At 41.5% G+C, this 18,945-nt stretch overlaps 1 protein-coding gene across 4 annotated transcripts in view; it reads right to left on the bottom strand.

Moving 5' to 3' along the window:
- TBC1D2B (TBC1 domain family member 2B) overlaps positions 1-18,945 on the bottom strand; it is a 35,162-nt gene that overhangs the window by 6,593 nt on the left and 9,624 nt on the right. For all 4 annotated transcript variants that reach the window (XM_088172373.1, XM_088172371.1, XM_088172372.1 and 1 more), the window contains 10 exons: positions 16,421-16,574; positions 12,369-12,534; positions 9,040-9,197; positions 7,846-8,072; positions 6,114-6,506; positions 4,746-4,856; positions 3,619-3,812; positions 2,293-2,787; positions 1,103-1,220; positions 247-432 (listed from right to left, as the gene is read on the bottom strand). In XM_088172373.1, coding sequence (XP_088028499.1) covers positions 247-432; positions 1,103-1,220; positions 2,293-2,787; positions 3,619-3,812; positions 4,746-4,856; positions 6,114-6,506; positions 7,846-8,072; positions 9,040-9,197; positions 12,369-12,534; positions 16,421-16,556 — 2,184 coding nt within the window. In that variant the 5' untranslated portion in view covers positions 16,557-16,574. The remainder of the gene's footprint in view (positions 1-246; positions 433-1,102; positions 1,221-2,292; positions 2,788-3,618; positions 3,813-4,745; positions 4,857-6,113; positions 6,507-7,845; positions 8,073-9,039; positions 9,198-12,368; positions 12,535-16,420; positions 16,575-18,945) is intronic.

Here is an 18,945-nt window from a genome sequence, read left to right as displayed (position 1 = left end):
GGCTGCACTTGAGCCCTCCAATCACATCTCCCTCTACCTCCTTTCCCTGCCCCAGCCCCTATTTCCAAAAGCTGGAAAATGTTTTCAATGGTTATTTATGCACAGTTCATCCCTTGTTTTTTTCCTACCAGTCATTTTAACTGACAGGAGTTTTGCAAAACACCCTTCCTTTAACCCCACACTCAGTAACACCTCAGTACTTCATTATCAGGTAACAAACGAACAAACTCAGCCCATTCAGTTCACCTTTGGTCCCTCATAGAGGAAGGAGTCCCAGATTTTGAAGAGGATGTCACTAACCACGCTGTCCACAAAAACCACAAGAAACCAGTTGAAAGTGATCAGAGTATAATCAACTTTATATTGTTCAAAATGAGCGTGCAGTCGTGGAAGCTTCTCGCTCATTAAATCCTTAAACACTCGCTGATCAACCTAAAAAGAGATGACAAATAGAGTGTTATTGTCCCAAATTTCCAGCACATCATTCAGAACAAGGCTGTTACCCATCTCTAAGTGCAAGTGTTCCCAGAGGTAACCAGGAGTCCAGGACTGTCTAGCTCACACGTCCAAACTAGATCCACCCAAAGCACACACAGCTACCCCACTGTACATTGCCCTTGTCTGCTTCTCAGCCCAGCCCCAGCTCACAGGGCTCCTCACACAGGTGGAGTGCTTCCAATTCTGTCACAGGAGCACAGAATGTGCTGGGTAAACACCTGGCTGGAGGGGGGAGCCTGGACCAGAGCATCACCTGGCAGCAGGACTGCTACAGTGGCTACTGCCCACAGCACTGCCCATGCATTCCCATCCTGCCCTCTCCCAGCACCACCATGCCCCAAACGTGAGGAAAGGACCAAGAACACAGCTCAGGGTTGTGAAGCTGCCAATGAGAAGGGGGTTAAGGACTGCAGTTCCAAGCAGGACCCTGAACAACTATCTCACTGTTAGAGTCCTTATCCAAACAAGGGTCCTGGTGCCCAGAACCCACCCCTGCCAACTCTACTCCCATCCCTTCCAAAGAGCCATAGCAGACAGCTGCAGAGGAAAGCTTTTGACTGGCTGCAGCTTACAGGACCAGGCTTTATCCTAGCAGAGCACATACCTGGGATCCCAGCAGTGTCTTAGTATAATAATCACGAGGCATGAAAACTTCCACTATTGCTACTAGACACCAAAAAGCATCTTCCTGTTCCAAGTAGAGAAGTGCAATTGCTACCAACCTGAAAACAGGGTTTATTTGGAGGAGGAGATTATTACAGTAACACAAACTATATTAAGAATCATTACAGTAAAGTGTTTGTTTCTGTTCAGCAGAGATGAATGAATTAACAGCAGAGCACTGAACAGCAAAACTTAATGAAGTTGAAGATGGGGCAAAGCCATGCCTTCTCAGCCACACCAAGTGTTTGTATTCTGCTAAATAAGAAAAGAGAAAAAGGCAAAAACTTGCTCTAAGAATTTCTTGAAGTGTTGGTGTTGCCAATTTCAAGAGCTCTCTAAACACAGAGTCTAGTTTAGAAAGGAGATGTTTATTCTGAGGGTGTTAGGTGGGGGTTTCCACATTACCACTACTGCTGCCAGCACCACCTCACCACCTCCACTGCATCACTCACTGCTCCAGTGCTATTCCAAAAGACAAAGCTGCCCTGAGCTCAAAAGCCTATTCTAGTACACAAAATAGTGCACAAGTGGACATCTACAGCATTATATCACAGGGATGAGACGGGGTGTCAGACCAACACACCTGCTTCAAGTAGCATCTTCCTTTACTACACATCTCCCAAGAGCAAAGCTATTCTGGCAAAGACCAACTGCCATGAATCAAATTTTTTTAGCATAACACAAGAATCCTCTTTAAATTCTGCAATTGTGACTGAAGACATCATTGGAAAATGCTGAAATTTGTTGTCTTAACAATACAAAAAAAGCTTTCAAGCTTTTTTTCTGCTAGTTTTAAAAGAAGAAAAACCTAACAAATTCTTGCACAAAAAAGCAACACAATCCCCTACAACTGACATGAAGTCAAAGTAGAACTTCACTTAAGTAGCTAATTTCTTATGAGTTAATTCCAGTTCCAGTTTTGATGCCAAGTTGATGTTACAAAATTTATTATCCAGATCAACTGCTTGTTTCATTGGTTTAAGAAATGTGATAGTTATCTGCTCATTATAAATTATGACCATGCAACCCGTAAGGCAAAATGCTGTTTGAAACCATGTGATACATGTGATTTGAAAGGCTCACTAAATGCTTCCCTGCATAGTTATTATCCAAGATTAGCAAAAACTATACCTGTTGAGCCCTTGGCAATATCCTATATCAGGATTTCTCCAGGAAAATGCCAGCAGCACATTTCGCAGCTTCTGGATCCCTTCAGACGTTGGGGAGGAGTAATGTTTGTTGTTTGGCAAAGTCCTCAAGAGATCCAGCTCAATCTGTTTAGATGCAGGATTTGGTTTTTCCAGAGCTTTCTGAAGCAAGGTTTGGAAGTAGCCAGGAACGGCGCTGTCCTTGAACTTCTTCACATGGAGATTGACACACCATTTCCACACCTTGGAGCGGTGCTCGTGTGGAATTCCAGCCCGAATGAGGTTCTTCAGCTCCACACAGCGAATCATCTCCCTGTTCATTGTGCTTGCAAGGTAGTTCTCCCATTTCACTCCTGTGGAGATCTCTCGATTTTCACTGAGTGAAAGCGACCTCAAGTCCAGAGCTCGTGATTTTGCTACTAGTTTCTCCTCATCATCATCCTCTGGGACAGTCTGAAAGCCATATATATCATATTCACTGAAATGGAGAGGAGGATAAAAGGTTTTAAAAATATGTCGAGTAGCCCTGAAGCTCTCATGTTCCCACCTTACAGTTACTTCAAAGCCACTCTCCGTAGCTCTCAAGTTGTTCTTATTAAACATTTTTCTGAAGTATATGCTTTATTTAACAATTACTTGTACAATTCCATAAACAAAAGACTTGGTGCCCACATTCCTGTATATTACTACACAAATGAAGCAATTTATTTAACAGCATGGTCAAGTTGAAATGCACCCATCTCCTCAGCATCTCACCTTCAGCAGCTGTAGGGCAATACCTTGGTCTAAGTTTGATATTGTATCTCAATGAATGAATAAATTCCCGAGACTCCCTGGCAGCCACACTCCCACCAGAGACTGTCAAGGATTCCCCCGGCAGAGCCTCAGGCTTCATAAACATTCATTCAAGGCACAGAAACACAGACACTGCCCCTCAACACAGCAATCCTGGGGCTTTTATCCCCTCACAGCCCAAGCCTTGCAAGTCTGGCTCCTCTCCCAGTTCCTGACCTGGCTGGTGCCACCAGGCCGTGCCCTTTATTGTGTAAACAATGGGCAGTTCATGGCCCCTTCTCTTCCAGATCAGACCACCCAGAGCTCAATCTGCATCTCCACCTGCACCAGATGTATTCCCTAACACAATGTGTTGATACAGCTAGAAGGATTTCATGGCCATTCCCTCATGGATAAGGGAAATACAGTAACTAACCCAAACCTGCAAATATATTCTCACTGTCTGTTTTTCAGTGCTATAATAGAGCCCACTGGCCAGGACACACATACATTGAATTCAATAGGACCAAACTACCTGACCAGGTGGGGTTTGAAAAATGCTTGTTCTGGTTGTTCACTGGGTTCTGCTTTCAAGGCATCTTCCAGTAACTGTGTGATGACCTCACGAGCAGGACTCTGATCCTCAGAACAAACAGGAGTTTTCATTTCTTGAAGCAAGATCAAGTATTTGCTTTCAATCTGGCAGAGTTTGGCTTCTAAGCTGGTATACTGCAGAAAACAATATATGATATAAATCTTAGACGCTTACTTTGTACTACACTTCTTTTAAAACTTGACTCAATGCTATTCTATTGGTTTATGCTGCTTAGAAACATCTAAGTCAAGAACAGCCAGCTTAACTTTCCCATTTTTGTAACACCAGGGAACATAAGGCAGCATAGGAGACCAGATGTTTTCTACCACGTGCATTTTTGCATATGGAAAATCTGAGCAAACCTTCATTATCTCTGCGTTGTATGAATCACCTTAAAAGAACAAAATGGTTGCACTGTAGCAGCTTTAGTCTGTGCATGTTTGAACAAGAACAACTCAAGTGGCATATGAGTTAGGTAAGAGCATGGAAGAACTGTAAACACACACCTCTGTGCCAAAAATGCAGCATTTAAGCCTGGCCACTGAGTGCATGGCTTCCAAAATACCAAAAGCAAAGCCTACCAAACCACAGCAACAAACGAGTGCATTTTCCCTAACCCAAAGCACAGGAAATCTTTATTACTTACCTGCAACACCTCTCCACTCAAATTCACCCAGATAGAAATTGCATTTTCCATACCACAATCATCCTTCATGCTCAGGAGAAAGCTCTACCCAGTGAACTATCAAATCCTTACATATCTCTGCCACTTAAAACACCTTAAAAAAATCATTACAGCCTTCATTCTGAGGAAACAATGTTTGCAGACATGAACATGCCTTTGTTCATAAGTTACCAAAATGTTCCACTGGGTCACACAATTTTAAAAGCAATTACTTCTTTCAAGACTCCATTCAGAAAGATTGGTCTGTAAAGACTGAAAGGGCTTTTTTTTTTTTTTTTGAGCTATCATATTTAATACATTTAAATTGTTCCATTTCCTGGGTAGAGTTACAGCTAAAGTATGGAAAGCTGCTTTAGACATTGCCAAGTGAGAACATGCTGACCTTTGCCTGCCATTCTCTCTCTCTTGCTTCTGCATTTCTTCGTAGAGCAGAAAGTTCCAAAATCTCCTTATTTAAAAATTTATTCTGGGTCTTATAACCCTGAAGATTGTCCTATTGATAAAAAAAAAAGTAACAAAGTGGATTATGCCTGTCAGACAAAGATCACCTTAGAGCATAGAAACAGTAGCTACTAATAGGACTTTTAATTAAAAATCTTAGGCTCAAATCAAGTATCATTTTTGGACTTCATGTAAATGAAACACACATGCCAAATAAGAGCACAGGGTGGTGCTGTACCTCACCTGCATCCCTCCCAGTGCTCCACTGCCTGGGGAAGGCAGCTGGCTGCTGCCAGGGGCCAGGCAGGGAGAACAGGCACGTCCCAGAGGCCACAGCAACACAAAAAAGGGGAGATGAATGCCCCTTGGGTTTTCACTACCCTCACCAGTCCTCATTAAAAGTTTCATATCTGCCTCCACACAGAAAGAGAAATCCTCAGCAATGAGCTCCCCTTCCTAACCCACTCAGATCAGACACAAGCAGAGCCTCAAAGCTGAGCCTGTGGGTGAGGCTGGGGCTGGGACCCTCCCAGCAGCCACAGGACTCTCACAGCATCTGCAAGCTCTGCCTGCTTTCTGCCAAGACCAGACTTCTAGTCTCAACTTTTTTAAAACTCACCAGGCTCACATATAAGAAAGAAAATGATGTATGTTTATGCATATTTTAAGCGACTTATTTATACTCCAAATTCTTTGGAATGTTAATCAATTTGAAATACAACATTTACCCAAAGGCAAGAAAGCCTGTTTAGAGCAAAGGGGTGACTTCAGTAACTCCATTAAGAACTTGTGTCATGTTCAGAGAGGTGTGTTAAAGAATAAAAGTAAAGCATTAGTAGGAGCTGTAGCAGCTTTAGTAAAACAGGTTCTTATACTCCTCCCTCCTTTTTGTCTCCTCAGAGCTTCCCTTCACTTTTCCACATGCTCTTTGTTGCTTCACTTTTGATATTTAAAATTTAAAAAACAAAACAAAACAAAGCAAGCTTTCTGTTTGTTTTCCTCCATGGTTGTATTTTCCTCTCACCATTAATCCTTCCTGCTCCTTTGATTATTTCTCATATCCCATCTGCTCCACACCGATAATTAATTAATTTACTGAAAGTACAGGACCCTGCACTAGAGATGTCCCAAAGGAAGGAAGTTCTGGGTAGATTGTCACAGAACAGTTTAAAGTGGGGTTCCAAGCTGAGAAAGCCTCTGCTGATGAGTGTCCTGGGGAACTGCTGTACAAACAGTACAGCAAACTAAGAAACACTTTTACAGGGAGAAGAGATTTCTCTATGTACCAAGACAGAGACAGGGCTCTTACTTTTAGTCTGTCCAGTTCCTGTAGTTCCTTATTAGTGCAGATGGCTGTGGGGGAATGCATTGCCCCACTCTGAGAGGATGTGCTGTCCTCACATTCACTGAGCTGACGAGAGAGTTTCATGATGACTTCATCTTTAGCTTGAATAGTTTCCATCAACATTCCCAGCCGTTCATTGAGCTCTCCGACTTTACACTTCAGATTCTTGACTTCCTGCTGGAGACTGTCTTTTTCCAGAGTCAACTTTTCAAGCTGATTGTTGAGGCCCAAAATCTGGTCATCTTTTTGGTGCAACAGCTCCAGTGTATCTTTGGGAACCCCCTCACAAAGGTGGCTTGCAAAGTATTTATCATATTGAGAAGATCGCACTGTTTGCTGCAGAAGTCGAACCAGCTCCTGAGAATTAAAAGCAACAGCAAAATATCCCAATGAAACTTCTACATTTCTAAATTTTATAGCTTAGAAATCTAACATCAAGCAAAATAAAGCTTTTGGAATGGGTTGAGACCTCATGCTGGTGCTTTAAAGAAAAAAAGAAATCATGTCATGAAGTGTTTCCAACACCTTACAAGGACTGGCCTACACAGATGGTTTCAGTGTCCTTCACTGAGTTAAGGATCCTGCCTGAAATGGCTACAACAGGATAAGGAAAGGGAGTGGAGCTGAGATCCAGCAGTTACCTGGAAGCTGAAAAAACCCTTGCTTGAAAGCAGCCCTGTTGTAGGATGAATAGGAAGAGGCTTAAGCCCAAAAAGTTAACAGGAAAATATTACAGAATGGAAAAAGCAAAGGTAACTAAGAGCTCTCTTCTCTAACGGATGCAGAGAAAATAAAAGGAGGTACAAAGCAAATGCTGCTTTGCCAAAAAGGAAGTCTTTGAAAGGCTGTTTAGAAAATCTTGCCACAAAAATGACTACCTTCGACACTGTTTTTCTTTTTCTTCTTAATAAAACGGCAGCTGTGAGTGCAGTGTTGCACTAGACCAATGAGATTTCTCACAGCAGCAGGTTCAAAGCTCAAATGTACTGCTAGGAAAGATAACATCTAATATAAGTATAAATATGGGGCTCAGACTCCTCCTTTGGTTTCCTTTTGATCACCTCACACAAAGAAAAATAAAAATAGCAGAAGTAGCAGCTCCACATATGATCTAAAATATTTTTCTTCTTAAAATTAGTAGAAGTTCTTTTAGATAAAACCAAAGTATTGAATAAATTTGAGTTATGAGGGCACACAAGCATGACCACCATGTGAGTGCAGTCTATATACACACATTATAGTCAGGTCTATCTTACAAAACCCCTCCTGAAGGGACAAAGAAGCCAGGTCTATTTCCCAGCCACTGCACTAGCACTGAAAGAATCAAAAGACAAACAAAGAGAATCTGAAAAGAGAAGTTGCTCAGATATTGGATGTACATATGGAAAAAGAAGCTATGACTATCAGCCAGGATTCTGGCAGACACCAAACAAGTTAACTTCAGAGAATAAGGAAGACAGATAAACCAATTCAATGAACAGTGTGCAAAAGGAAGTTTTATTCAGGGATCTTATCTTTGACAGATGTAAAAGATGGTCCTTCTTGTTTCAACATTTTTTGTACACAAAGGTTTTTTAGGACCATCATTTTGGAACAACCAACCAAGTCCCAATGTAGTGAGGTGGCCAGAAAGGTTAAACTCACCATCACCTGCCAGACCTGTGCTTTTGTGTGCTTTACCTGAAGGTTTCATTACCTTTTGGCTCAAAAGATCTTTCTTTAGCTTCTCCAACTCTTCCTGCTGGCTTTGATACTTGAGCTGCAGCTCAGAGACCAGCCTGCTGCCACTGCCAGAACACCACTCCGTTGGGGAGGAGTCGCTGCTCGTGCGGTTTTTGCTTGATCCAATCATCTCCTTCAAGGGGCGCCGTGCTTTGTGTGGAATGCGGCCAAAATCAAATGGAAAAGCTGAACTAGTCAGTCCTGCAAGAAACAATTCCTTCTAGTTCGGTTCACTTAGTAAAAAGGCATTTCAAAACATTCAGATTTCCTTAAAAGATATACTCATTAACATTAGACTTTGAGCAGCTCTCAAACTGCTCAATACAATAATGCTAAACATGCTTCATTTTTCAAGCTGCTTCCTTTGGTGGAGAAAAAAAAAAAACCAACTCAAAATCTTCTCCTTTCCTAGATAAAAGACTTGGCTCATAAATTAACACTTTTCATTTAAGACATAAAGAGAATTTACAATTCGTTACAGAAAATAAAAAGCAAAGTAAACCTAACTACAGCAAAGTAAACTTTGCTTCAAATAATCAGAGCAAAAGCATCTCAGATATCACAGCCTCCTGCTCCTGTAAGAGGATTCAATGTCAGGTTTCACCTCCACGTACAGGATGTTTTCCAACAGATAAAATCACCTGGATGTCACCTAAAGTGCTCTTCAAGAGATGTAAAAACATCTTGACAAGGTTATTCCAGACACTGGTCAAATCTGAGAACCAGTTACAATACACAGATGAGCTATTGCTTCATTCCATCCCTGCTTCTGCCCCATTTCCAAAGTAAACCAATGTACCAGGTAAACACACAGAGCCTAAAGGCAATGCTGCTTCAGTGGGTGACACTCAGGTGAGTCAACACAAACATCAGCATTCCCCTTTGCCTTGTTACTTTGCAACTCATGTGCCAAAATGAACCAGCAGCATGCTCAGGAAACCCCAAACAGTGGAAAACAAGGCTTTGTCTTTATTCTCTTGTATTTGAACTGCAGGGGACTCCAAACACACCATAAGGAATTGGTTTTTTAAAAAACAGCCACAGAACTGGGGATGTGGTTTGTGAAGAAAAAGAAAAGCTTCCAGTTGTTTCCTAGAGACAGACATAACACAGCACTCTATGCTAAACAAGGCAAGGCATATGATCCCCTTCCTTCCTCCACTTCTACCTTTATTTCCTTCTGCCAGGTGTTTCCTCTTTTCTTCCAGAGCCATTGAGTCCTCCAAGTCTTTTGGGGTTGGATCCAGCAGCTCCCACTCCTCAGTGGTATAAAACACACTCTTGCGATTGTCGTTGCTTCCTTTTCTCAAGGAGGACATGGAGTTCCTGTGAAAAAGGCAGCAGGAGAAAGTGACAAATATTTCTCAATTTTGCATTCTTTCTGTAAGGGGCTTTTCACAGTTCAAACATTGCAAACTAAAAATAAGCTAAAAACACAGACAAAACCAATACCAAATAAAAGCTCAAAGGAAACAAGGCATATGCTACCAAACAGCACTTGCAATCAACAGTGCTAAATTCCAAGAACAGAAGAATTCTATTTCTTTAATGCCATGATCTTTTGCATCCCCCTGTTTTAGCCTTGTTTTTGCAATGGGCAAGTACAAAATAAAGTTAGGATTTACAAGCAGCATCTCTTTATTTATCAGTTCTAGTTTAGAATTTTAGTGTAACTGCCAAGCATAAAACTGAACAGCATGCAGTCCAAACACATGGATGTTATAGTTCCACATTGGGGATTAATGGAAAACTTGGGATCATCCAAGAGACCTGCAGCAGCTGAAATGCTGATGACAAGACTCCTTTGCAGTCTTTCTTTTCTACGATGCAACATGGCCAACTATCTGCAAGAACATTTCAGGGGCATCCTCTGAATTCCAGCCAGATGATCTATAAAGAACAATAGATTTCCCAGCAGGATGAGATTACCTCACCCAGCTCCCATCATGCACTCAGGAATGTCCACTCTTACATCTCTGACAATTAACAGAGCTCAGTATTGCAAAGCCTTTGTTCAACTTCACAAGGACACTCCAAATCAACCCATATGAACCAGTTCAGTATTTCAGGTGCAAAACTGGAAATTATTTAGTATCTCAGCATTTTCCACACAGTCTGTGCAAGCTCACAGACAGATGCTTTCACCCAATCACCCAATTCTCTCTTCAAAACTTAAGCACAAAATAACCCAAATTACACTTTCAGGATCATTTGATGTTCCCAGCCAGTCTTTCAGCTTCACAAGAGATTTAACATCTTATCAACATCAACTCCAAGCCAATCATTAAGCAGTGCACAGCTTTTTAAACTGGTAAATATTTACAATTTAAAAATAATCCTAATGGTTATTAATAAAACTATTTCAGCAAACAATTTACAAGCTTGGCAAAGACTCATTTATGCTACAGATTTAATTTTCTTCCAGAAAGAATCCCAATTCCTGTTGGGGCAAGAAGCCTAATTTTTTTGTTCAGATGTTCCACACAAATTGAGTAGACCAAACTGGGAGATGATGGATTGGGCACCCAGTATCACTGAGTGTCTCAGAAGTGTCCCCTGGCACCTCTACATCTCTCCTCCAAATGGTGGCTGATCTCTTATCAGGCAACTCCAAACTGCCTGTTCTGCACTTACTCAGCCTCAGCATTTAAAAGCCTGAACACCACCTTCTAAAGCTGGAAAAAAACCCACAAAGAGCAAGTCAAGAGATTTCCAGAAAAGCTTCTTTAAAGAACGGCTGTTAGGCCAATGAAAATTCACAGCTGATTCTGAGTTCTGTAAAGCTTTTGCACAGGTTTGTTCAGGGCACTCAAGCAACACTCCTTCATTGATTTCTATTAAATTAAATAAGATGAAAGATTAAACAGATAAATTTGAAAACAGTATTTATTCTCCTAAGTACAATCAGGCAACCTATGCAAGAGCCAATCATATGATCTAATAAGTCTCTGTTTTAAAATGTTTGGGGTTTAAGTCTTATTTTTATGGATATATAACTGAAGGTTGATATAATTTAGTATGTTTCCAAATCTATATTCTGCATAGATAAGTAGCTGAGAGCATGAAAATGAAAAAAAAAAAAAAAAGCAAGCCTAAAGACCATTTAAATAAATTGGTCTGTATATATCAAATAGTATTTGAAAGTGGAATTTTATAAGTAGAGAAGCATATTTCAACTCTAATTACTGCAAACATATACACTGCTTAACTCCAAGACATATTTTTCTTTTTTTTCCCCCCATTATTATATCACAACTGCTACCTAGTTTGCAAATACAGCTATTACAGCAAGATCTTCTCTGTCAGACCAATGTAAACGTGCTCAGGAGGAACAACAAGGCTTCAACTGAGACATCTACACATCATAGTACAAATTAATAAATATAAAACAAAAACATGCTTGCAGCAAAACAGGAAACTCTCTGCAGTTTTAAACACACTTTGATCCATCCTCTAACACTGGGGTTGTAACTAATCACAATCCAGTAAGACACTGGATAGGGCACACATATTCCAAAGGCTCAAAGATCATCCCCTGTCCCAAATGGCACAGAACTCATGGGGAAGGGAGGAAAACAATCAACCACAACACTAGGGGGAAAAAAACACAGCCAGAAAAAGAGTCAAAACCAACACATCTGGTAACCTCTCAGATCTCTAGGCTAAACAGGAAGCTTTAAAAGGGATCTGTTGAACTTGGCACTGCTGATGAAAATGAACATTTTCCTCCTTTCCATTTTCTCAAGAAGGACGTGGTCTGGTCTGTTTAACCAAAGCCACAGCTCTGCTTTGTGAGCTGCTCTGTACTAGCACTCTTAACATGCTTTGGGCAGAAGTGGAAAATCCATCTATGTGGGCAAAGCAAAGCACAAAATTCTTTAGAAAGAAACCCAGCAGGAGAGCTGAAAACCAATGGGACTGCTTTCCTTAAAGCAATTAATACTAAAGAGTAAATTCATTATAAGTGAGGGGCTTTGATGTTGTTCAGAAGGGTTCTGCCACACTTTTCCTCAGGAATTCAAACTGCATCCACTTCAAGTTTGTGTCTTGTGCTTTCATTTCTTTTAAGAACAAAAAAATTAGGATTTATATTGGTTTGATTTTCATCACTAAAAATAATTCCTATGCACTGAGTACTATGACTACTAGCATGCTGAGAATTGGCAGCTCCATGAAAAGCAGCAGTGGCTGAGAATGCAACTCAGCCTCAACAACTGCTGGGGTTCAGAGAGCAAAGCCAGCACTGGCAGTGCTCTACAAGACTTAAGTGTCCCTTCCAGCCATCAGTGATGCTGCACAATAATGTTCTCTCACACTTTCAAACAGGAAGCAGAGTAAAGAAACAGTTTGCTTGAAGAGATACAATACAGCAAACAAATCCACCCCATCACCTCCATCATTCCAGGGAGCTCCACCGACCACACAGGGATGTAGGAAATAGAGTTACCATGACATTGGTAGTTCCTGGCCAAGACTTTCTCCCAGGCTCCGACTTACTTGATCTCAGTACTCCATTGCTTAAGTGAGAAATTGATGGCACTTGCTTGGACTGGTGCAGGCTGGGAGGCTGCTTGTTCTCCCACCAGGTCTGTAGGAGAAGTCTCCACAGCTAGAATATTTCTAGCTCTCTCTGCTGAAGCATTTTGACTTAGGATACTCAAATCTATATTCAAAGAAAAAAAAGAAATAAAGAAATTTAAAAAAGCATAACCTTCAATAATTAAAAGAATCATGGCTATGTAAAGTTGTAAAGTCATATACTGTTCAGTCTGCCAGTGACATTGTTCAGGTTTTACTTTAAATTGCAACATAACTTTAAAACATTCAGTTCAAATGAACCTTAAAAATAGCAAACTTCTCAGTGAGATCTCACTGCAGCCACATACTTTTGAAAACAGGCAGGACCTGTGTGATGGTCACAAAGCATTATTTCATCAGTGATTTTTAATTCAGAACTAAGGCCAGAACAGTGTCACAAAAACACTGACCCAGCTTCCAGGGTGTGCCTCATCCTGTAAGTTATTCATCCTAAAAGTGACACTGCTGGTCAGGTCAGTGAGCTTTGCAGACCTGCAGCAGTGCTTGATTCAACATTTATATTAGAAAGTAACATATTGGATGGGCTCTGACTTCAATAAAACCTTAGGAAATGATGATGCCCTCTTTTATCAGTGGTGTGTCTTTCAGCCCTTGCTCTGACAATTGCTTGGCACCAGCAGCAAGATCATCTTTGGGCAAACTGTACCCTGCACTTACTCAGCAGAGGGTTACTTTTATCAAGTATCAGAAGTAGAAAGAACATTCTGTGAAAAAGAATATGAAGTATTAAAAATCACTGACACTGGGAATCTCTCAAACCCTTGAAAAATGGTATCTGACATAGAAATGTATCATGCCATGTTTCAAATAGAGCAGGGCCTTATCAGCCCAAGGGAATTCCAAGTTCTTTTGCACTGTGGCTGTTTGAACTGAGCACAGTTCAGCTAAAATAGCTTAGATAAAACTAAACACGGGATCATATTTCCTGTCTAACAAAGAGGAAAGATAATAAGTAGGTTTTAACTACAAAATAATAATTAAAACAAAACCAAACCTACCCCACCCCCCTGGAAAACCCAAACACCTCAAAAGAAAAAAAAACCCAACCCACAACACAAACCAAAAACTTATAGATACTCAAAGCCAGGGTGGAATACCAACATTCTGCCTTTACACTTCCAGCTTGTTTCATCTTCTACCTGTCTGACTCTGCAAAGTCCCTTTAGAGGATGGCCCAGGTAAAGGAACAAATGCAACTCCCCTCCCAGACATGCCAACTGTGTGAATGTGGCACCCTGAGGCTGCTCACTGGACACCACCTCCTGCCCACAACAAAGGAGTGTGGCTGCTCATGCAACCTCCAAGCAAAAAAAAATTTTTAAAAAATCTGGTTTTGGAACTTATTTCAAGAGACAATCTTATAAATGCATGGCATTCCATGTTTTATTAATGCAAATTAAGAACTGAAATGATAGAAACTATATTAACATTCAATCGATTTCAATAAAAAATAATAATCCCACATCCTATAAAGAATAAATAATTTGACTTCCATGGTAGTAAGGCACCTCCAAGACAAATCTACAGAGTAATTTTTGTTAACATTAACTTTCCCACGTCCCTTCCTGAGAAACACTTTCAAGTATTTTTCACTGCACTGAATGTTCTTAAAAACCTTTCAAGGCTGATCCACAAAGCAGCATCTAGCTCCATGTATGCCCCAGTTAGTCCAGATTTCTGAACTGGAAGGGAGAGAACAGGGGACAAGGCTGCAGTGAGCAGTTCTGGGTTTGGACTGAAGACAGACTTCTCCCCCATTTAAAACATTAGTGATAGCATCTGTACTTGAGCACTAGCAAAATAAATCCATTTCTGTGCTTCACTATAAAGCACATCACTGCATGCACTCCTTCAAAAAACAGAAAAAAAGCCACAAGACATATCTTAGTCATCACCATGAAACCAGAGCCTTACAGAATCCCATAACTCCAGAAGAAACCCTTGGGGTACTTGATTAAAAAGAAGAAACAAGAGTCAATCATTCTGGATATTTCCATTTCCCCAAAAAGAATTCCCTACTTACATACTTCTGCTGATGTAAGAGTCATCACTGTGATTTGTCCTAGAAAATGAGATACTCTAGATACAGCCCCAAATTCTACATAATGCAGTTTAACTGCAATCTGCTCCTGAAAGGGAGGGGCCTACTCAGCCCATGTAGGTTATGTTGACATTCCTTATCCTGGATATAACAACAGTAGTAATTTAAATTAAAAAAAAAAAAAAAATCACATGAAGAGGTTCAGCTGGCTCATTCAGAAAGCCCCCAGTGATTTACAGAAAATACCAGATCAGTGATGAAATGACTGGATGTGATGCAAAAGGGAACAGCACTTGCACAGGCTGCAGTGACAGAGGCTCGTTTCACATTGTGCCCCAAGCAGCACAAACAAGAGCAGATTCTATGGCCAAGTTACTGATTAGGGTTGATGTGATCCAACACTCTGCCAAGAGAGCAGGCCTGTCTGCTCTGCCTGCACTCAGTCACTGTGCCTCGCTCCCTCCTCTGCAGCTCTGCAGTCACCTGATTGCACACTGAACACATTCCACTCATCAATCTAGCAGAAATGGAAAAAGTCTTCTTGGCTAACGTTTGAACTCAAACTGCTCAGCACAGGGTCAGTTAAACACAACAAAAAAAGGAAGCCTGTGCAGCAGAGAACAAGAGGCTGAAGGCAGAGACACAAAGGGCTGGAAGAGCCAAAGCCTGTTCCCTTTTGCAACACTCAGATTTTTGCCCAGCAGTGCATGTGCTCTGGAGCACATGGTTCGACAAGCTGCTACCCAGACTGGCTGCTGCCAAGAAAGAGATCTCAAACCATCCTCAACAATTCTTTTGGGCTAATCCTGCCACTGGTGAGTGTCCCTACAGTAAACCACTTCTGGGAACTACACTGGCCAAAAAAGGAATCTGGAGAGGAGGCTGATTGCTGCTGCCTACAGACCCTGAGCTAGGATTTGGCAGGGCCAGCCCTGCAGTGGCTCAAAGGCCCAGCTGAGCCCCCAGCAAACACGTGTAAGGCCAGCTGTGCTCAGCAAGCAGCCCCAAGCTGCATTCTCTGAAAGGAGAGCAGCAAACTGGGTTAGAGGACAACACTGCTAGGGGACCTGAACCTGAGGGGGGGACAAGGTGTGACAACAACAGCTCAACACCGCTGGGTTTACAGCGGGAACAAAGTGGCATCGACCAAACATGCTGTCTGCTGATGAAACACGTCTGACTGCTTAAACCCAGCAGAGCCCCACTAATGCCTCACCAGGCACAGAACTGCCTTTTACTCAGTATCAGCACGGAATCCATTTCTGTAGGGACTGAGGAATAAAACAATTCACAAGTCCCTCTACAATGTAGTAAAAAATGCAGAATAACTCTGTCTAATGCACAGACGTTTTTCCAACTCTGACACTAGTGTAGAATTATGTTTTCCTTGCCCAAAGGTGTTTCAGAGACTGAATTTCACTTATGTACTAACACTGCAGACTGTCTTCCAGTTTTAAAAGGCAGGCCATTTTTATCACAGTCAGATAGATCCAGCACACCATACCTTTTCAGGAACAAAGCATGGTCATTCAGAATGCACAATATACCTGTTCCCATTAAAAACTGGAGTTTATATCTCAGGATATTTACCATACTAACTTTTTAAGATATTGAAACCACTAAAAGACAACTTACCTGATCTAAGCTTAATAAAACCTACTCATAAGGCTACTCAACTTTGCTTCATTTCTAAAAATCTGTTTTGCAAGAAATCCAAAGATTTTGTAAAGGATACGAAATCACACATAAAATTACATGTATGTTAAATAATTGTAACATATGCGAAGTTTACATAGAGTTACTTGATAAGCAGATGTGAAAAGCTCTCCTAAGACTGTGCAAGTGTGTATTGATGAAGTGGCACTGAGGAGAGCCGTGCCTCCTGCTCTCCCTCACATTCCCAACGTACCGGGGCTGTCTTTGGCAACAAGACCTTTGGAGAAGTCACTGGGCGTGGGGGAGGTCCGGCTGTCCCGCTTGGCTGCGTCCAGGTTGTTGCAGTACTCCCACCTCTTCTGCTGCAGCTCCTGCAGCCAGTAGGTCATGTCCTGCCGAGTGGCAGCCTGCAGCACAGGGCAGAGCAGAGCACTGGTGAGATCTCTGCATGCCCCTGGGACACCAACTCAGGAATTGCCAGTGCAAGAATAAACCCAACACACACACAATCAGCACATCACCAAGGTCTCATCACACCAAATCAGTGCGATTTAAAAGAAATAACCACAATGCACCAGGCTCACCTTGTGCTCACATGCACATCCGTGATTCTCACGGCAGAATTTTCCACTAGAAAATTTTCCATTAGTCTCATGCATTCCTTTTCTTCAGTTTTACACTCAAACTTTAAAAAACGCAACAACATCTTCTATTTTATACACAAAGCACTGTTTGAACATATAACTACAAATCTATACCATGGGAAAAAAAATCCCATAAACATTCAGGAATATTGCCATTTTCTTTTAACTTGCTTTCTTACCAGCAAAAACCAACAAATGAATAACACATTGCTATGCCTCTTGCTTTAATGACTGAATCTATATACTATATTTCCTGATGATGCCACGAGCTAACTAGCTTCCATAGAAAAATCATATTAAAAAAAAAAACCAAACAACAAAATCCAACAATGCCTAACCTACAAGACTATAGTCAAAAACATGAATGAGCAGCAAGTGGGGAAGAATTCAAACACACCTTGAATTAGAGTTCTAAGTAATTTTACAGCATGTCAAATGACAATATACAAATACCAAGAAGAGACAAGTGAAGGTATCTGATACTGCAGATGCTCTTACAGAGGAGTTACTGTTATTTCAACACACATCCTCAGCTGCCAGTCTAGGACAAGCACCTGGCCTGGTAACATGGACTGTTCAGGAACAAAACAGTAACACTGATCCTCCCCTAACACCTTTGGCTTGTTAGGCTGGCTAAAAGATAGCCCAGGGAGTGCTTTTCTCCTACCTCCTCCCAAAGAGCAGGATGACATTATCAGTGGAAAAAATGACTATGTTTATTCTTTAAAGGCAACCTAATTTCAAACAGTTTTCTGTTCTGTTTGTCACAACGCAGAAGAATGGAAAGCAACACAAACACCACATATTTCCTTACAGAAACATACAGAAAGTGCTGCATAAAGCACAGCAATGGCACAGAACTGTCTTCATTTTTCACACAGAACACTTGTGGTCTAGTAAAACTGAAGATTCATGGACCGTTGTATTTTGGCCTCAACAGCAGCTAATGACAAGACAAAGCACAAACAACCCAGCAAACAAAAGCTGATGCTTCCCCAGGGTGCTCTCTCTGACTCAGCAATTTGCAATCTCGGTTTAGCAATAAGAGATGCAGATTTTTATTTTACCTTTTGGCTCTTTGTACCTCTATGAGCTTTAACATCCACGACATCCACTCCAAAGCACCATTCAAGGAGATGAAGCAGAAAACTTCAGTTATTCCTGGAGCTGCTGCTCCAGCTCCTTTCAGTACATTATGCACATGGTAGGATACAAGATATATACATCAAATAGTGAAACAAATGATACATGAGGACACTGCAGAATCAGTCGGTAAGAAAGATATGTAATCAAGATACTTCTAATCTGAAATGGAAATCAGCTTCATATATTCTTTCTTGCTTACTCACAGGAAACCAGAGAAAACCATTTCCCTTATTAAAAAAATATATAGGGTAAAGAATAGTTTAGAAGGTCAAAGAACTGGACTCTGGGAAATGCCAATCCCCACAGACACCTCTGGCAGATTGGGAATGGTCACCACAGGAGCAGGTTTTGCAGTCTACAGACTGCAGTCATTTCTTGCCCAAAGTGAACGTCTTCTATTCCTAGCACTGAAGTATTTCCTCTGGAGCTTCAGCCAGTGGCAAGTCTTCACTCCTGGTAAATTTGAGAGCTTATACTTGCTTTAGAGACACTTGCACACACCATGTAAAGCAGTGTTTTACTGTGCTCCAGCAGAAAACCACCAAGAATTCACCGAGCTCCCACTGGCACAGGATGCAGTACTTACGTGGTTCTCTTTGCTACCACAACACAGCTAATGAGGCAATCCATCTGCAATCAAAGTTATACCTGCAATTAACTTCTGCCCTCTTGAACTTAATGAGCCTCTCTCACAATTTGTCCCATCATCATCTTGCCAATCTCCTTCAGAGAGCCGTGAATTGCTTTTATTGGAGTTGCTCCTTCTGCTTTTCAATTCGCAGCTGCACAGACTGTAACACCCTCAGCTCCCAGGCAATGTTGCTGTTACACACAGGGCCGGCAGCAGTGCCCATCCTTCAGCACAAAGTGCCAAGGCAAAGCAGCACAAGGTTCTCACGCCCCTGCTTTAAGCAATTTCCCCAAGAATTACCCAGTGGCCTCCTGCTCCTCCCTCCTGTAACCTTGCCTTCCTTTCCTGCCATGGACA

This window comes from Sturnus vulgaris, chromosome 13 (assembly GCF_052056855.1).
Source record: "Sturnus vulgaris isolate bStuVul1 chromosome 13, bStuVul1.hap1, whole genome shotgun sequence".
Classification (NCBI taxonomy): Eukaryota; Metazoa; Chordata; class Aves; order Passeriformes; family Sturnidae; genus Sturnus; species Sturnus vulgaris.
This window is presented reverse-complemented; position numbering and strand designations above follow the sequence as displayed.